Source organism: Patella vulgata, chromosome 7, assembly GCF_932274485.2.
Source record: "Patella vulgata chromosome 7, xgPatVulg1.2, whole genome shotgun sequence".
NCBI classification, from domain to species: domain Eukaryota; kingdom Metazoa; phylum Mollusca; class Gastropoda; family Patellidae; genus Patella; species Patella vulgata.
In genome coordinates, this window is record NC_065885.2 from 17744949 (window position 1) to 17765238 (window position 20290).

Genomic DNA, 20290 nt, shown 5'->3' on the forward strand with positions numbered 1-20290 from the left:
TCCTAAATGCATGACTTTCGTTTAAATTTAATTATTATGACTTCTGGCCTTTCCAAACAAACTTCCTGTAACTAAATTGCTTGTTGCTTTTAAAAAATAACCAATAAAATTTGATAATTGGTTGGTTGTACGCAGTCTTTTTGACATTTTCACGGGAGTTCTATCTAAAACAGTAGGACGTTAAACCCCATTTCACTTCATTTCATTTCATTTCTATCTAGAACAGAGATCGGTGTTGGTTGGAGTGGGTGTGTTGGAAGGACAAGCTTTAGTCCAGAGCCAAAAATTACCTAGTTCAGTGGACATATCCTCTTTTTATATATCTCCCAAGGGTTTGTTCTAAACCAGCCGGTCGATTATATATATATATATATATATATATATATATATATATATTTAAAAGGAGAAATCCCGGCATTTAAATCTGGTTAATTCTGTGTGGGGAGATTTAAAAGCCTTTGTTCTGGTCGCAAAGTACGGTACTATCTGAACCTCTACGGACTAGCAATCACCGCTTGACCTTGTTCCTAGATATTCAACCAAGTTCCATGACTATCGCTTATACAATGACACTAATATTTTAAAAATATGAGATTACATAATATTTAATATATTTCAAAATCATATAAGCTTACTACTAAGACTAAGGCATTCAGGTTTGTAACTAGTGGGGGGGGGGGGGGCAGAGAGGCGACGCCCCCCTCCCCCCTGTGAAAAATTGTCGACCATACAAACAACAGATATACATTGTCCGTCAATTTTTACACCCCTGAGAACACTTCCCGCCCCCCTTGTTGCTCTGAGCTAGTTACGGCCCTGAAGGCATTAACCGTAAAATTAAATTAAATGTCATATAAAATTATTGAAAATATGTTAAATAATGTACTTATATTGAGCTCACATTATTATCGATTTAGATATAGACATGATATTAATTTTAATGTACGTGTATTATCCATATTAATTCTACAAGCGGAATGGAATGGGGTCTAATGCCTCGTCAACACTATAAATACTTTGACCATTTTGAGAGAAGTTAGAAATATGACAATTTTTACTTCTGCTGGGATGGATTTTAAGTGTCTCTCCGTCGCCGAGAAGTTTTTGGTTGAGGTGGACATGCTTGAAAACCGCATTGTAACTACATGGTGTTGTTTTCACTTATTGGCACCTGGATCATATACACTGGAAAAATTAATCGCTTCCGGACATCCATAATGTATGGATTACACGTCTTAAAAACCCTGCTGACATTTCTGGCGGATTGACCATCGAGAGTTGAAATGAGTCCTTTTAATGAATTAAAAAGCCTTTCGTTTTCATTATGACCACGTGAGCATGTGGCGGTGACTTTTTCTGTGGTTATAGTGATGATCATCGAAGATACAAAGGTCATTTTATATAGCCTACCAATAGTCCAGTATATAATCTGAAAAAAACTCGGTCATTGGGGTATATAAAACCAAGTTGGCTACCAATCCTTTCTAAAATGATATACGCCACCCCACCTCCTAAAATGAAGAAAATGTAACCTATTATGACTGAATTAATGAATCTTTAATTCTGAATAAAAAGGTTCCCCAATCCATTTCTAAGGCGATTTCTTTTTTTTTAGAATGAACCCTGTTTATAAATTGCCCGCCTATAATTATAATCTAATTAGAAAGAATAATTATTTAGGCCTATGTCTATATATAGCATCGTGAAAATACGTAAAATATATATAATTAATTGATACTGAAAAGTTTAAAAAAATTCTCATTATCAACAATATTTAATGTTCACTGGCTCTGATCTGAATGTCTCTGAAACGGCCCATCTGAACTTGTTTTTCAAACTTATTATGTTTATCAAACTAAACACAAGATCTAAATATAGACTGAGATATGCCGTCAGCAGTCAAAATAATGTCAACATCATATTGCAGTTTACTTCTTACGCTGTTTGTAATGCCTTGGCTAAATTTTTGTTGGTCAACAGAGTTTTCTGGTTATTTTCCACAAATCCATCCACTCAGTCTGTACCCTACGCTGAACGAGTCAATGAATGCAAGTCGATCGAAAAAACCCGGATGTTCTCAGAAGGAAAAGCTTATGGCCGCCATTTTGCTGGAAGATGTGACCAACCATTCGATGGAAAAACAACAATATCAAGCTAGAATGAACTTCGTCATCACAAAATAAGAAATTACACGTTTAAGAGGGTAAAATGGTAGGTAATTGTAATAAATAAAATAGGTCAGCAATACGCAGTTATCGCATGGCGTTGTTTTTATGTGTCCAGCAATCGTTGGCGATGATGGAAAACTGCGCCAAGAACGTCAACGAAGAGGCGGAAATGTCATATTAAACCGGTTTTGCGTTAGATTATGCAACAAAACATCCACGAACGTAGGTTTCTAGACATTCTGTGCAAAGCAAAATAAAAATGTTGACCATTTGTACTGTAATTTATACTTTTGATGACAAATTTTACGTATTCTAAGTCGGGTTTCAAAAGTAGGTCATGGACGGTTGTGTTTTATAAGCTGAAAAACTTCATAAATGCCGTTGCTCATGTCATTATACATGACACTAATTGGTTCATGTAGGTGGAGTAATTTTAGCTTTAAATTAAATATTTTGTCCGAAAAGTTTTTTTGCAATTCTTGACCTAATTTTAGTATTTTTTCCACTGGAATAATAACCTGGTTTAACCTCATATGACATGGAGGTCAGGTGACCTTGGTTTGTTTTGGACTTGGTCAATAATTAATTTTCTCTAGCTTACCAAACAAGGCAATAAATATAAAGATTAATGATTTTGGCATGTATTTTGTTATCCACTGTTCCATTTGGAAAATGAAAAAAAATACGTTTTGGTTGTTCGACAGACATCACAAAACATGATGAAAATAGGCAGCGGTTTAACCAAACTGTTTAACTTAGTTCAAGCTGAATTAAATCTTAAAAAAAGGTTTGCTTTGCAGATGGAAGAATTAGTAAAAGATGCCTCACAAGGATAATTAGCTAGCAGTACGGTATAAGAAATCAATCTAATAAACATATTTTACATTCAACTTTGTCAACATAACTTAAAATGGCATTGGTAACTCATATTATATAGACGATCAGTATCAAATAACACAATATTTATGGATAACAATTACTATGGTTTATTTCACTGCGACATTTCAACAAGATTTCACAAGTCATTATCTAGCATATAATACAAATAAATAAAATGAAGTCGTTATCTAGCATATAACACAAATAAATAAAATGAAAAGAATATGGTTTTATATATATATATATATATATATACAAGAGCAGTACGAACCCGCCAATGGGCTTAAAATCAGCAAGCATTAGCAACTGCCCCAGGCCATTAGATAAACAAGTGTACATAGAGAGATATAAACTGAAGAGTCCAGGGGAAGAACATTTTTGTCTTTTCGCATAAAAGGCAAAACAGACTTTTGGACGAGAATGCTTGATGCGAACAGAACAACGAGTGGGTTTAATTACAACTTCAAAATGATGTTTAATATGAATCATAATTACCAGTACAACAACCAACTTCCACATTTTAGCCAAATTAAGGTCAAATAAATACCATGGACTTGTATTTGTCCAGGAGGCCATTTCAGAAGGGCCTTGGTTCGATGTGACTCCGATCGTTTTTACCTGAAATTTGATTGTTCTACAGAAAGCTTATACAATTTGCTACCAGATGGCGCCATTAACTGGGGTTCGTTGAAAAAGTGACTTAGATTGTTTTCCCCGGGGCTCTTCAACTGTAATTGGTATAGATAAAAACAAGGATAAAAGATCAAACAATTATTAAAGAGGTATATGAGCCACGAGCAGTAGGCCCTGACAGTAAAAACATGATATATATATACAGTAATTAGTTATAGATTAAAGTAATAATAAAACAGGTATTATCTAAGAGGTGAACTGAAGCCATAAGAAATTGATCCAGACAGTAAAAACAAGATGCAGTAAAAATATATGTAAATTATTTAAGAAAATTTACAAAATTAAAAACAATAAAAATATTATATTGTAATTACATTATGAATTGTTCTGGAACGATGTGAACTACATTTTAATGATGCGATCATACGCTCTTGGAATGTAAACTCCTGGGTCCCTATTTAGTTTTGGTTCACGTCTGCGTATTTTAATTGCTTCATGAGTTCTTCAGTTTCATTTGTTGTGGCAGTTAACTGCTAACTCTTTAACGTTTGTCCAGTTCACTCGGTGGCATGGGTTTTCAATAAGATGTTCGGCAATGGCAGATCAACATGTGTTCTTTAATTCTGAGGTCTAGGGTTCTTTTCGATTCTCCAATGTATGATTCCCCACAACTGCAACTTACTTGATAAACACACCCTTTTGGAGAGATGGATTTGGTGGGGGTTATCTTTCCATTTGCTTTTATTAATTCTTTGGTTGTCTTGCCTTTGAGATATGTGGTTTCTGTATGTGCTTCTTGTTTTAACAATCTTCTAATTTGGTGGGAGATTTTTCCGTGGTAAGGTATAAACACTCGTATAGGGGGTTTATCTGGTTTTGGCAAGTCGGATAGTGTGGCATTGATAATGTTTATCTGTAGCGGATACCCGTTGTGTTTGGTGAAAACGTCTGTAACGTGTTGTACTTCGTGGGGGAGGAGTTCAGGGTCACAAATATTTTTAGCTCTTTTTGTTAGGGTGGCGATGACGGCTGCTTTGGTGCTGTTAGGGTGATTTGATTTGTTATGAATATTATACTAGTCTGTGTGAGTTGGCTTTCTGTATACTGAGGTAATTATTTTGGAGTCCTCTTTTGTTACTAGTATATCTAGGAAAGGAAGGCTGTTGCTGGTTTCATTCTTCATGGTGAACTTGGTTGTACAGATGATGTAGTAGGATGCCAGCATCATCTTCTTCTTTTATCATAACAAATATGTCATCGACCTTGCGAGACCAGAATAAGAGTTGAAATGGTGCGGTTTGAATGGCTTCTTCTTCTAGTGACGTCATGAAAATTTCTGCTATCAGGGGGGATAAGAGACTGCCCATTGGTAAACCATGGATCTGTTGATAATGGTTGTCACCCCATGTGAAGTATGTGGATTCCAGGCATTGTTTGATTAAACAGACTATCAGTATCACTGGATTTTTTTTTTGATATTATTTATTTTGCTAGATGACAGCCTGTCATTATTTAATATTGACACAAGAAGCACAGAATGAAAATAAATTTAGGAATGTGATTCTTTTGACAGTGTCGGATGCAGGGTATTAAGTGGGGCCTGCTGGTTCTCTGAGAAAATTTTGAGAAATCAGGATGTCAGTGGTGATTTGTGGCACATATCTGGACCAGGATATAACAATCAATTTCATCAGCTATATCACTTCCACTAATTTACATGTTTCATAGAAACAGAATAGGCCTAATAAGTTAATTTTTTTATGTTGTCATTTATATTGTCATTACCCTAAAATAGGCAAGGTGATATTGCAGACAAGTCTTATTTTTGTTGATATTTGTTGATGGATTTGAAATATCTTTGAGTGACTGGTGACGATGATTTAATAAGACTGACAGTCGTATCTGAATTTGAGATATCTTTAAGTGATTGGTGCTGATGATTTAATAAGACCTACACAGTCGTGTCCAAATTTGAAATATCTTTTGAGTGACTGGTGACAATGATTTAGTAAGACTGGCATTCTGTTTGTGAAATTGAAATATCTTTGAATGACTGATGCCGATGATTTTGTATTAAGCCGACGTTAGTGAATTGAAAATATCCTTGAGTGACTGGAGCCGATGATTTAGTGTATGATTAATCACCTGTTTGTGAATGCAAAATATTTTTAAGTGTCTGGTGCCGATGAATTGTTAAGTCCGACAGTTTGTTTGTGAATTTGAGATATAAACATTCACCAATGAAAGATGTTCTTTTAATGATTGGACAATGTATGTGTGATAATCCATGACAGTTCCCGGTCGGACCAAATATGCTGAGGCATGGGCAAATGAACAGATTCTTTTTTGGTTTTGCCCATTAATTATAAATTAATCCAAAAATAAAATCCAATAGCAACACACTGACAAGACTATGTAGAAGGTCTAAAAGTATTTATTCCAGGGCGCGTTCCAGTTGTTCAAGGACTGGTGCTGGAAACGTGTTCTGGAATATATACTTTTATACCTTCTAAGTTCTACACAGTCTTGTCAGTGTGTTGGTAGGGAATTTTATTTTGGGATTATTTTCGAAGGATTGCTTCCTTCTTGCTCCTACAATATCACTGAGATCCAGACTGACCTGCACTGTTCTAGTGATTTTTCCAGCTATTATTACTACATTTAGTAAGAAGTTAATTCGTCGCAGTCATGGAATTGATTAGAAACTAATAACAGTATTAATGACAGTCAAGGCTAGCCTATAATTATATCGCTGATTTCTTGGCTCAGAGTGAAGTAATTTGACTGAAATGTTCAAAATATTCTCTTTTCATTTTCAATCATTTAACTATTATAGCGAGAACTGTCAGCTATTTATCTAACTATTTAAATGTAGCTATGATTTAACCAGGACCAACCTGCAAGACTGGTGATTGCAACCTTTATGTTTGAGAGGGCTCTAAAATTGTTGCCAAATTTATGGATATTTCCCTATATTTCACTTTGGTTGAAAAGTCTTGCATTATTGTCCATAAAGCATTTTCGGTCACATTTTGAGAAGATACTGTACAATACCTCCAACTCTGGGCTATTACGCCTACATGTATTGAATTTTGAATATAAATAACTTTTTCAGAACCCTTTTGTACTTCCTGTTCAATGCATTGAAGAGCACTTGAAGTTATTTTTATGTTGCAATTACGTAATAGATTTTTTTTAAAAGCTTAGCGTAAGATTGAGTTTGAAGTGTCATAAATTCAAAATTTCCATAAGTAAAATCATTTTGATGTAAATAACTTTTTGAAGTTTTTTAATTAAAGATTATGAGTTTCTGCATTGATCGGTGAATAAGTTTACAAAATCAACTTTTGGTTTGATTTTAGCGATATTGAAAATATGTTTTTTTTACATTCATTCCATATGATAGTTGCTGGTATATATTTTGTATAATGAAGCAGGTGACTTTAGTTCTATGTTACATGTATGAATAATGGTTGATTGGATGTGAACATTGAAGTATCAGTAAATCATGCTAACACTAGTAAGTTACATCAATTGCATTAGCGGTAAATCTTTTCAGAGACTAATTTGAAATTAAAATAAGAATAGGGTGTAGCATTGTTGCAAGGGCAAAAGTTTATATGTTGGACAGCGCTTCTCTTTTCCATGTTGTCCATTTATTAATGGCTTCTGTTGTTATAACTTTGTTTTCATAATAAATGAATACTGTATTTTCCATAGCATCTTTTTTTTTATTTTAGTCTAATGACAGCACTCTATATTAAAGGATTCTTTTAATATTGATTTTTTTTATCATGGTTTGTAATAAATTTTCCCAGGTATTAGATTTCTGCAGGACATTTATTTTATTTTGTAAGTCTAAGCTGTCATAAATACATGAAGTTGCATGGTTTTCACTGGAGGCAATTACCTTCCATATTTTGCAAAAGAAAAATACAGCATTAAGTTGTCTTGAGAGTATTTTTATACTCATGTTTGGAGATTTCATTCTGGCTAAGTGTTGACAATTATCATGGACATTGTGACAACAGATTTATTTTAGCTCAGAGATCACAGAACTTACTCAATACCACATACGTCCACCCACGATAGAAAATAATTATACGTTTTATACAGCCACATTGACTTTAAATTTCTACAGTGTTTAACTTTAAGGTCATGAGACGAAGAAGCCTATTGATTTTCAATAATTTCCTATATTTATTGGCAGAGTTATGGCCCTTGATCACTTTAAAAAAACTTGTGGACGCTCGAGAGGTTAAAGTTAATATCCAATTGACTTTAAATTTCTACACAGTGTTTATGATCATGAGACGAAAACACCTGTTGATTTACGATTTCCAATAATTCCTTTCAGAGTTATGGCCCTTGATCACTTTGAAATATGTTGTGGATGCCCTAGCGGCTAAAGTTAATATCTGATTGACTTTAAATTAATACACAGTATTTGACTTAAATTTATGCACAGTATTTATGGTCATGTGGCAGAACTAGACGCCAAACAAATTCTAATGATTTCTGATAATTACTTAATGGGTTGTTACTCTTAATTAGATTTTATTTAGTGTGTCGTAAATGTTTTCCTTACCAACGTAAAAATAAATATGCGACACCCCTTGTTGACTGCTTGGACAACTTAGATGAATACAGATTTACTTTCAGAACTTGTAACAATGAGGCTAAATCTCTTATATTTTGAAAAAAAGTGGTGATTTGATGTGTTATTGCAATTACTGGTAGTAATAGGACAGTCTATGCTATCATGTAACAATGAAGCTAAATCTATTATGTTTTGAAAAAAAGTGGTGGTTTGATGTGTTATTCCAATTAATGGTAGTAATGGGACAGTCTGTGCCATCATCAAACAAAATTTTTCGCTTTGAAATGTTAAGCTGAAATTCACTGTTGAACAGAAAATCAGTTATAATATCTAACATTGGCTCTGTTTGTGTACCTAACATTTGAATTTAGACAGATACCTAATTAACTATTTCACAATGCAAATTAACAGGTCTAATTTAATTATTAAGTCAATGCTTTCACTTTTTACACAAATCTGATTTGAGAAGATAACTTGTTGAGTTAAAAAACAAAAACAAACTACAAATGGTTTGGGATTTTAGTACATATTTACTTAATGTCCTTGTTTCTTGGCCACAAGGCGCCTAACTACTAAAGGAAAATATTTATGAATTTCATTATTGAGCATCATTATCACTTATGTACATGTATCTTTAGATTTCTTATGAAAACATTCTTTGAAAACTTTGAAGAAATTTTGTTTCAATGTAGTTTAATAGTTGCAGTAGTTAGATATGGTTAGATGTAATTCCATAGGTCTTTGGATTTCATTTCATATCTGGACTAAGATATCAGAAATAAGATGGTAGAAATTTCCTTTTTTTTTCTACAGATATTTTGTAAAAAGGAAAATTCAGAATAATTCTGGTGCTGGTTCTGTAAATAAGGAATCTGATGATTTCATGTGTTTGATCCCCCCAAAAGTTTACTGTGAGTGTGAGAGCTACGCAGTCCTCATCTTCTTGTGAGTTGAGTTCATAGCTGAATCTGAACACAAAGACCCCTATCTAAAAATAGATGACCTACAATCCTGTATGAATGAAAGAAATTCTGAGCCAGTAATCGAGATTTTGGGGACTTAAGGTTGCACTGTGTGGAGCTGCACAGGTTATTGTGCAGGTAACTGTTCACCCAATTCTTCACCTTAATGACGTAAAGTTTGATTGGTAATTGTTAATTCTACATTAAAACCTTTTTAGTTCTTTAAGACTTTCATTTTGTTGATATTAACATTAATTGATTGACAGAGTTTTTTAAAACCGGGTCTTTGTTTGCACAAGTTTTTGTTTTGTTTTTGTTACATGTAAGTCAGTTACACCCGGAAACACATGGTTTAGAGCCTTGTATTGAAGATTTATTTATCTTCTTAGATAAAAGAAATGTATTTGTTGTTATCTATTATAATAGATGAGAGTTAGGATCTGCTCAGCTCAGTTATTTGAACCATGCAAACTTGCCCGGGACATTTAAACGTTAAAGGGACATTATAATAACAAAGGTATGTAACGGATATGTATTGTTGTATAATATATACAGTAGAGTAGGATATTAATGGAATAGAAGTCTATTTGCAACAACATACAGTGTATACATGTAGATTTATCATTTATTAAAGGAATGTTTATGTAATTTTATTAACAATATACAATAATAAAAAAAAAATTCTTGTGTGTGAGTGTTTATTGATATTTTAACTGCTTTTATTAATTACATCATGTAATTTAAAAGATAAGCTTATGGGGTTTTTTGGTTAAATCTTCTTTTTTTTTAAATTAATATATATTTCAACATGAAATCGAGTTTATTTCCTTTTGCCCTTTCTTTTTTTATTTAAACCATTTTTTTTTTAATTTAAAAAGAACTTGTGATTATATTAATTGAAAACAATGTGTTAAAATAAAAAAAAAATATAAAATTTTTCTTCATAACTAAATATTTCATTTTTGGCTCAATTGGCGCATCAGCATTTAATTTAAAAAGAACTTGTGATTATATTAATTGAAAACAATGTGTTAAAATAAAAAAAGAAATATAAAATTTTTCTTCATAACTAAATATTTCATTTTTGGCTCAATTGGCGCATCAGCATTTAAAAACCGTTCGGATATATCACCATTCCATCATAATGAAGGTAGAATTGGAATTTCGAGAAAATCGAATTGAAACTGCCCGACAAAATGGACCCTCTTTTTTTGTACGCAAATTGTGTATAAGTGTGTAATACAAAGGTTATGGACCCTCTAGAGTTCAAAATTCAGCAGCAAGGCTCATCACCGGAAGTAATTATAATGACCATATTACTCCTATTTTACAGAAACTCCATTGGTTACCGATTATTTTTAGAATTGAATTTAAAATCCTCCTTTTAACATTTAAATGTATGAATGATATGTCACCTTCTTATTTATCTTCACTTTTAGAAATGTACACACCGAGTCGCACTCTGCGCTCTTCATCTGATCATTTTTTACTTGTAGATAAATCAGCAAGACTTTTATCTTTTGGAGATCGATCTTTTACCGTCCAGGCACCGAAATTATGGAATTCTTTACCTTTTAATATAAGATGCTGCACAAATTTACTCTATTTTAAGTCACTTCTTAAAACATTTTTGTTTAAGAAAGCCTTTAACTTATAATTCTTTTAAAACCTATTTGTGATATCAGATTTTATTCTGCGCTACCATGTTATGTTTTACTTCTATAGATTTATTTAGTTTTCCTATATGTATATTTATTTTTATTACATATTTTATTGAATTGTATTGTACAGCGCATCTGAACACGTTTTGTGTAAGATAGCGCTCTATAAATGTTAATAATAATAATAATAGAGGTCACAATTTTTATCCAGTTTTGATGAAACTAAAACATATCTTTATATTCCAAAAATCTCAGTCCCTTTTGGTATTTGTGCATTTCAGACCATAACTTTCTGGATTATGGCCCCTGATTGTACAAAAAATTTTTTTTGTTTTTGGCTTGTTCTATATCCATCTCTTGCAAAATGTGGGCATATCCTGCCTGGCAACCACTGGTTTTAAGAACCTTGTAAAAGTAAAATAAAACTACTGCTAGTATGTTCTTGCCTAACCCTAGTGTTTCAAAGATATTGTTTGTACTAAACCAAAAGATGCTGCTCCAAATGGTACAGTTAATGATAAAGCAATTTAAAAAATAAAACAAACGTAATTTCTAAAGCTGCTGTAATAACCAAAATGCTAAATATTAATGCTATTCAGAATCGTCAACAATAGATTTTTTTACGGCAGTAATGATTGATAGATGTTTAGAGAATTGCACGTGTGATCGCTATTTATAGACTCAGACTCTAGTGCTGAGTATTATTTTCACTGCGTGATTAGCTAGAAACCACTTCGAGACAAGCCACAGAAGCGTGCACATTTGCCGTGTCGAGTTCATCTTTCTGTAGGGAAAGTTTTCGCTACACGGGGCACCCTATATACATGTAGTATTTGGTTGTTAATTCTAATAACACGGAGATAGTATATCCCCGTACCTTCTTGTCTTATTTCTTCTACTCCTGCTTTTGCTGTGCAAATCAAATGATCTTTTATATTTATCAAAAATGTTTTGATTTACTTCTCAGTCAACAACATTGATCATATTGAAACTGTGGCAAAAGACACCTCTGAGAAAAAGACATAAAACATATTGTGAATCCTTTCAAATAGGAACAGTTAAAGATACATTCCCCCGTACAAACTGGATGATTTAATGATATATTTGGACTAAAAACATATTCAAACTAATTAATTTATCATAGTTTTCCTTCAAATCCTTCTCAAAACATTGTAATTGCCAAGGAATACCCTGCTATAAAAATCGATCAAAAGAGGTCATGTTTGTATCACGGGGACGAAGTCAGAGGAGAATTCATTGTATACACAAGACGATGTTGTCTTTAATCGCTGACTATTACAAATATCGAATCCTAATTAAATTCTCGGATTATCCAATGCCGGCGTCTTTTTCCGTGATTTTTATCTCGGAAAGTGTTGTACGTCTAACTCTTCATAACGTTTATCAACTTGTACACCTTCGACGTCACACGTGCAGGTATTCCTAATCGTCGGGCTGTCGATTAGGGGAATCTAGTAAGATTGGATATCTCTGCTTTCCATATATACCAAAATTGCCATACTTTTATTGGAAATAACCCCCTGATAAATACTTTTCTGGGAACCTATCTTTAAATAATATAAGTAACTGGTTTTCTCATCTCAAATATCTTTTAGTATAAAATAATGGTTAAGAAAAAAATAAATGCAGGTTTATTGTGACTTGCAGTCTCAGAGCATGAGCCAAATTGTTTTTTGTAAACCAATTGGGTTGTTTTTCTTTCAAATGTGGTGCTTTAAGGCAATTGAAGAAAAAGATTGAAAATTAATTCCTGTGTGTGCTTTTGTGAAGCTTCAGTTACATCAGTTGTTTCCTTCAGCACAGAATAATTACCAATAAATGCGTAAGATATTTTAATACAATAAATAACAAGACAGGCATAAGCCACTTATCCTTTAAGTCGATACATGATCTGAACTGATTAATTATCTGTTTGCTTAGATTACTTCCTTGCAGCTGCTAAAAAGACGTACAAAATAAAATAAATTATTCATTTTAAAATCAGGATTGAAAAAAGATTAAATGAGCTACTGTACTGCAGTTGTTCTTGGTAAAGGGAATGGGAAAAATAGATCAATACTATGGCATACAGCTTTCCAGTACAGTACATGTATACTCCCAATGTGTTTCAACCATGGTATTCAGATTGTGTTTACCGGTTCTCTACTTGTTACGATCATAGCACACAATTTAATATATAACTGGTGATTACCTTTATTCATGTTATTGCAAACAGGTTGATATTTTATTTGACCAATAAATTCTTTGGTTTCTACCATGTGTTGATACCATGTATAAATAGACTACAATGAAAAATTCCTATTTATTTACTTATATAAACGCATGATACATTCAATGCTCAATAATTATTGACAGATTCATGATTTTATGCTATCATTCTTACCCAGAGAAAAAGTCTGAATGTTATCTTCAGTGTCTGTGAAATGTTGAACTGACTAAGGTTGTTGGGCAGTGGGTTGGTTATAGACACAGGTTACAAACTTTCAGTATCATTGTAATGTAAATATTGTTTAAAGGGGGCTTTGGGTAAGATTAGATATACATTATTAGATAATGAAAATGGAATATGTTGAAAATTTCAGTCAAATACTTCACTCTGAGCCCAGACATCAGCAATACAATAACACTGGAGCCTTGATTGTCATTGCTACCATTGTTACGATAAAAGAACAGTCTCGATTATCTATCTTTATGGTTATTTCATCAACCACAAATCATATTCAGATCTACTAAATATCGGAGCATTCAGAGTTGATTATGGTCTTGGTAAAGTTAATTAATGTCTAATTAATAATTTATATAATATTTAAGACCTAAAGAAAGACCTGCAATAGGCAGTTTTAGCTCTTGCATAATGTCTGTTTAAGATTTTGTTTTTAGTCTGCAAATCATTCTGTGTTGATTGAAGATGATGTATGTTTTATCAGTTGGTTGAAGGTACAATGTACTGTGATCTAAAATCTGTCTTGATCTGAATAATAGATAATTTTATTATAGCCAAGATAGATTGTAACCTTATAACCTAAAATGTATCTTGTTTGTAAGATAACTGGATCATGTGACTGATTATTTAATTTAGCTGAGGTCACAATAGAGGTTATCACGGTTGGTTGACCTTAATGTAATCACTGGCCCAATTTTCTGTTTGTATGTATCTCAAAAGCAGATGGCGGCAACTTAAAATCCTTTTTGTCAATATACATACCAGCTATGTCACTCAGAGGTATTTTATGGAATTGGGGCAGTAAAGATCATGGTTGGTGAAAAGTTGCCTCTCTTGTTAGATTCAGCTATTTCATCTTTGATTGTGTGTTTGCCATAAGAAGTTGTTTTTCAGTCAATTGAATTTAGGTAATTCAATCATTTGGATGTTCAAGAGAGAGAGAGAGAGAGAGAGAGAGAGAGAAATGGGGTTTAACGTCCACTCGACACAAACTAGGTCATTTCGGGACTAACATTTGGTTTAATTTTATTTACATAATTCGCTTGCGCGTAGGGGTCTTTAGCAGTGGGAGGAAGCCGGAGGACCCGGAGAAAACCCACGAGGTTGGACAGGCGACACTACTCCTTGCCACGTACAACCGGGGATTCGAAACAACGCCAGTCGACTCAATGACAGACTTTATGATACAGCGCGCGAACGCTAACCATTCAGCCATCCAACCCCACTTGGATGTTCAAAGTTCAGTCTAAATTATATAAGGAGCTGTTGCGAAACACTTAGAAACTGGCTACTATTGTATTAAAAACAGTCAGATTTCAAAATACCAAAGACATATTGATTAAATAATATGTCAGGGAGTTGAAAACATATCGTTTTTCCTTTTAAAAGAATATAAAATGGTTTTGAAAAAAAAGGAAGTTTAGATGGTATTTGTCATGTTTTTTGAAAAGAGTTCTTCATATTGATGTTTTGGGAAGGGTTTACTACAAGTACATTTGATAAAAAACTGTCTTGGTTGACGTAGCATGCATTGCAAATGCATTTAAAATGATGGAATGGGGTTTGATGTCTCCTCAACACAATACTTTAATTGTTTTGGAACAGACATGTAATTTTATTTCTATGGTTCAAGCTTCTGCAAGGAATTGTAGGATGAATTTTGACACGACAGTGACATTTCTGTGTGCTCTTCTGTTTTTACGTTTACTCCTTGTGGATTCTCTGGTTTTTCTCTCACAGGGGAAGTCATTTGTGCACAGGGGAATTATTGAAATAAAGATATACTCGTTTGGTCCTGAAATGCCCCAGTGTTTGTTGAGTTAATTACCATTTCTCTCGGTCTCTGATTACACTGAACGCCTATTGATTATAGCAGTCTTACCTGTATGTGGGGAGGAATGGCATCTACTGGCTTTTATCCTAGTATAGATACTTATTGATCCATTTAATAAGGTTCTAAGGATGGGATAATTTGATATGAGCAATAGAGTAAAATAATTTGTCTGTTATTAGGATCACAGTGTAATTGTGGATTCACCCAAGAAAAATTTCAAGGTTATATCTCCCATTTAACTTGTTTCCTTTCAAACTACTAATAAAAGTAAGTCGAAAAGAGGTAATGAAATGGGGTTTAACGTCCTACTGTTTTGCTCCGAACTGGGCTAATGAAGACGGGCATACGCCATACAGTGTGCTATGAGGGAAATTTTGCCCGGACAGCGGCACTACGGCCTACTCTTATATCGAATTCCAACTGCCAATTGATCTTTTACGTGCACGCAAATGTGTACACAGGACCTAGGTTTTTCGTACCATCCGAACGACTAGACAGCTTTCCTTGTTAACTCCTCCTTCCTGCATCACTGACCAAGGAGGACCACGCCGGAAAATCTGGATGAACTTTCTCGGCCAATGCAGGGATCGAACACCCGACCTCCAGGCTAGCGAGCCAGCGTCTTATCCACTTAGCCACGTGATCCCCTTCTTTAGAGGTATAATGTGGTACAATTAAATGAAGGTTAAGCTTGTACATCAATCCAGATAAATGTACATGTATGTGTAACATTACAGTACAGTACACACTCATACATTGTTGTATCTATAACTTTAGTAAAAACCATGATGGTTTTAATCTTTACTTACATGCCTGTATGACTTATAGTGTCAAGGGACACTAAGTGGATTTTTAATAACCTTAAAACAGCATCTTTTCCAGGTCTTTAAAACCAGTAATGCATGAGATATCTGATAATATTTATTAGGGTTTCACACTGCGTAGCCAGTGTGAAACACTATTGTTTTTGTTCGGATTATTATTCTTATTATTATTATTTTTCCATTTGAGCATATCTCAGAAACTACTTGTCAGATCGATTCGATGTCTTCGGTTTTACTGGGAAAGTGGGTTTGACTTAAATTTTAAAGCTATTTCCAACGTTTCGGGACAATGCGAAATGTCCGAAATCACCGAAGTTGTCGTTTTTCGATATTTTGCCGTAATGTTATCAATAATTGTCGGATTGTAATATTTGATACATTTTGACATAGCCAGAGACAAGGCACATAGCTAAGGTTCTTTGGATTTTTTATTTTCGACGAATCTTCGGAGATATTAGGCGCCAAATTTTGAACATTTAAATTTTTACGAAAAACTTTTTGTCCCCCGCCTTTCGAAGAAAGCAGGGGACTATTAAAATGGGTTCGTCCGTCTGTCTGTCTGTCTGTCCGTCTGTCTGTCCGTCTGTCTGTCCGTCACACTTTTTGGGACACAATAACTCTCTTCCTAATTGAGCTAGAATGTTCAAACTTAGTGTAAGTGTTTATTAGGTCAATGCCTTGATGGAGTTCGAAGATGAGCATTTTCCGCTTAGGGTAAGCAGAGATAAGCAATTTGATTGGTTGATGCTTTGGGACACGATAACTCTCTTCCTAATTGGGCTAGAATGTTCAAACTTGGTGTATGTGTTGATTAGGTCAATGCCTTGATGGAGTTCGAAGATGAGCATTTTCCGCTTAGGGTAAGCAGAGATAAGCAATTTGATTGGTTGATGCTTTGGGACACGATAACTTTTAATTGAGCTAGAATGTTCAAACTTGGTGTATGTGTTTATTAGGTCAATGCCTTGATGGAGTTCGAAGATGAGCATTTTCCGCTTAGGGTAAGCAGAGATAAGCAATTTGATTGGTTGATACTTTGGGGCACGATAACTCTCTTCCTAATTGAGCTAGAATGTTCAGACTTGGTGTATGTGTTGATTAGGTCAATGCCTTGATGGAGTTCGAAGATGAGCATTTTCCGCTTAGGGTAAGCAGAGATAAGCAATTTGATTGGTTGATGCTTTGGGACACGATAACTTTAGTTCTAATTAAGTGAGATTGATGAAACTTGGTGTATAGATTTATTATATGAATACCTTAACTAAGTTCGATAATGAACATTTTTTGCTGAGGGTAAGCAGAGTGATAAGCAATTTGATTGGTAGAAACTTTGGAACACAATAACTCTCCTTCTAATTGAGGTAGAATGTTCAAACTTGGCATAGGTGTCTATTAGGTGAATGTTTAAACTTGATGTATATGTAGATGTTCATTAGGTGAATGTCTTGACTGAGTTCAATAATTAACATTTCGAGCTGAAGCTAAGCAGAGCTAATCGATTTCATTTGTCGATGGTTTGGGACAAGATAATCTTGATTCTATCTGATAGAGAGTGATGAAACTTAGTGAAAAAAATAAATGTGCGATTAATTAATATGTGTCATCTATTTATTTTGCAATTTCGGCGGGGGACATCAGCCTCACTGTTGGCTTGTTTATTAATGAATATTTTTATGTGGTATTTTACCAAGGGTTTAAAGGGTCATCTGATTTGATAAAAATGTTTGTCACCGTATTTTTCCTTGGCCCCCATTGGCTAATTCAGTTTTTCAGTACTGGATTAATCATTTATTGTTCGATGTGTATAAAACAAAGTTCATATGTTCCGCGGTCCAAAATATCATTTTTTTTAGTTACCGTTACATTTTCCTCTCGGCAACGGAAGTAACATAAATTTAGCAAAAACTGCAATTTTGAGAGTTCGGTACCACTTTTTGAAAGCAAATATTATTTTTTTCAAATCTGGTATGACTGAAAGGGTTTGCCCTGTAAATGCGCAGAAATCATCGCGCTCAGTTTTTTTAATTTTTATTTCGTTTTCGGATTATTTCGATTTAAAGGTGAAAAAAGGTGAAAAAATGAGCTATTCACAACCCATTCAGGCTTTTCATATTTTAAAATATTTCTTCGCAACTTTCATAAACTAGTAGCAATAATCCATACGAAGAGAATGTATGTGAAAATTAATTTGTAATATGAACAGTTGCCGAGAAATGGGCAATTTTGTATGAGTCACTTTTTACGCTAGTTTGCCTGTATAAGAGTCAATTATTATTCGATTTTCATAAAAGTGACACCATTTGATGCGTAATGTCAATTTTAACAAGATCAAACCAATTTAACATTTTCAATGTTACCGGAAATGACGTAATTTGGGCAAAAATTGTATTTATAACCTTCAAAACCAGTAATTTATTCAAAAAAAGTCTTATTTGTTATTTGTTTAAAATTTTAATATTTGATTCCAATCAACTAATAGAATGAACCCAAACGATCATATAGATATCACAAAATGGTTTCTAACTTGTTCAGTTGCGGAGAAATAGACGATTTTCAACAGGTAACTTTTCAAGGTTTTTGGTCCATAAAAGTGTCCATTATTATTCGATTTTCATAAAATTTCCAGTGTGTGATACCTAATGCCATTTACGATTTTATACAAGTAATTTAACACTTTTTCTGTCACCGGAAGTAACGTCATTTTGGCAAAAACTGTATTTTTAGCCTTCAAAACAGATATTTTATTCAAATGAGTCTGATTTGTATTGTTTTCTAAAATTATGATATTTCATTCCAATCAACAAATAGATTAAACCCACACGATCATACAGATACCAAAAAATGGTTTCTAACTTGTACGGTTGCAGAGAAATAGACGATTTTCTACAGGTCACTTTTCAAGGTTTTTGTTCTATAAAAGTGGCAATTATTATTCGATTTACATAAAATTTTCACCATGTGATGCCTTATGCCATTTATGATTTCATAAAACTAATTTAGAATTTTCATTATCACCGGAAGTAATGTAATTTTGTCAGGATCACTTACATGTAACACATGTATACAATGAATTGATATTGCCGGATCTGGTTGTTTCTGCGTACATTTTATTTGATGTGTGAAATGCTTACATGGAAACCTGTTTAATGGTTTCATCGGTACCGGAAGTGACATATGTTCAAGGGTAACGGGGCTCCGGTGAAACCCGTCATTACTGCGTATAAGAGTCAATTATTATTCGATTTTCATAAAAGTGACACCATTTGATGCGTAATGTCAATTTTAACAAGATCAAACCAATTTAACATTTTCAATGTTACCGGAAATGACGTAATTTGGGCAAAAATTGTATTTATAACCTTCAAAACCAGTAATTTATTCAAATGAGTCTTATTTGTTATTTGTTTAAAATTTTAATATTTGATTCCAATCAACTAATAGAATGAACCCAAACGATCATATAGATATCACAAAATGGTTTCTAACTTGTTCAGTTGCGGAGAAATAGACGATTTTCAACAGGTAACTTTTCAAGGTTTTTGGTCCATAAAAGTGTCAATTATTATTCGATTTTCATAAAATTTCCAGTGTGTGATACCTAATGCCATTTACGATTTTATACAAGTAATTTAACACTTTTTCTGTCACCGGAAGTAACGTCATTTTGGCAAAAACTGTATTTTTAGCCTTCAAAACAGATATTTTATTCAAATGAGCCTGATTTGTATTGTTTTTAAAATTATGATATTTCATTCCAATCAACAAATAGATTAAACCCACACGATCATACAGATACCAAAAAATGGTTTCTAACTTGTACGGTTGCAGAGAAATAGACGATTTTCTACAGGTCACTTTTCAAGGTTTTTGTTCTATAAAAGTGGCAATTATTATTCGATTTACATAAAATTTTCACCATGTGATGCCTTATGCCATTTATGATTTCATAAAACTAATTTAGAATTTTCATTATCACCGGAAGTAATGTAATTTTGTCAGGATCACTTACATGTAACAAATGTATACAATGAATTGGGAGGGTCTATTTTCAGAATGTATTTTTCATTACTTACTGTCCATTTATCATACATATTGTGGCCTAAGTAAATTCTTAATTATTTTCTGTCAACTTCTTTTTCCGCTATTTAATTGCAGAGTCTTTTGTACGTTAACGCCCTCAATGTTCCCCAAACCGCCTAACCATTTGATCAAGATATAACAACCGCTCCCTCAGTCAAGATAGCACACAATAAGCTTGCATACAA

The 20290-nt window shown here is 33.5% G+C and overlaps 1 protein-coding gene across 2 annotated transcripts in view; it reads left to right on the plus strand.

Annotated features, from left to right (window-relative positions):
• Window positions 1–2057: 2057 nt before the first annotated feature.
• Window positions 2058–20290, plus strand: part of LOC126827722 (uncharacterized) — a 32405-nt gene continuing 14172 nt past the window's right edge. Inside the window, exon 1 of one of the 2 annotated variants that reach the window (XM_050557213.2) lies at window positions 2058–2211. In XM_050557213.2, the coding sequence (XP_050413170.2) occupies window positions 2209–2211 (3 nt within the window). In that variant the 5' untranslated portion in view covers window positions 2058–2208. Of the gene's footprint in view, window positions 2212–9113; window positions 9428–20290 lie in introns of those variants that run through there. The other variant, XM_050557214.2, reaches the window with a different exon arrangement.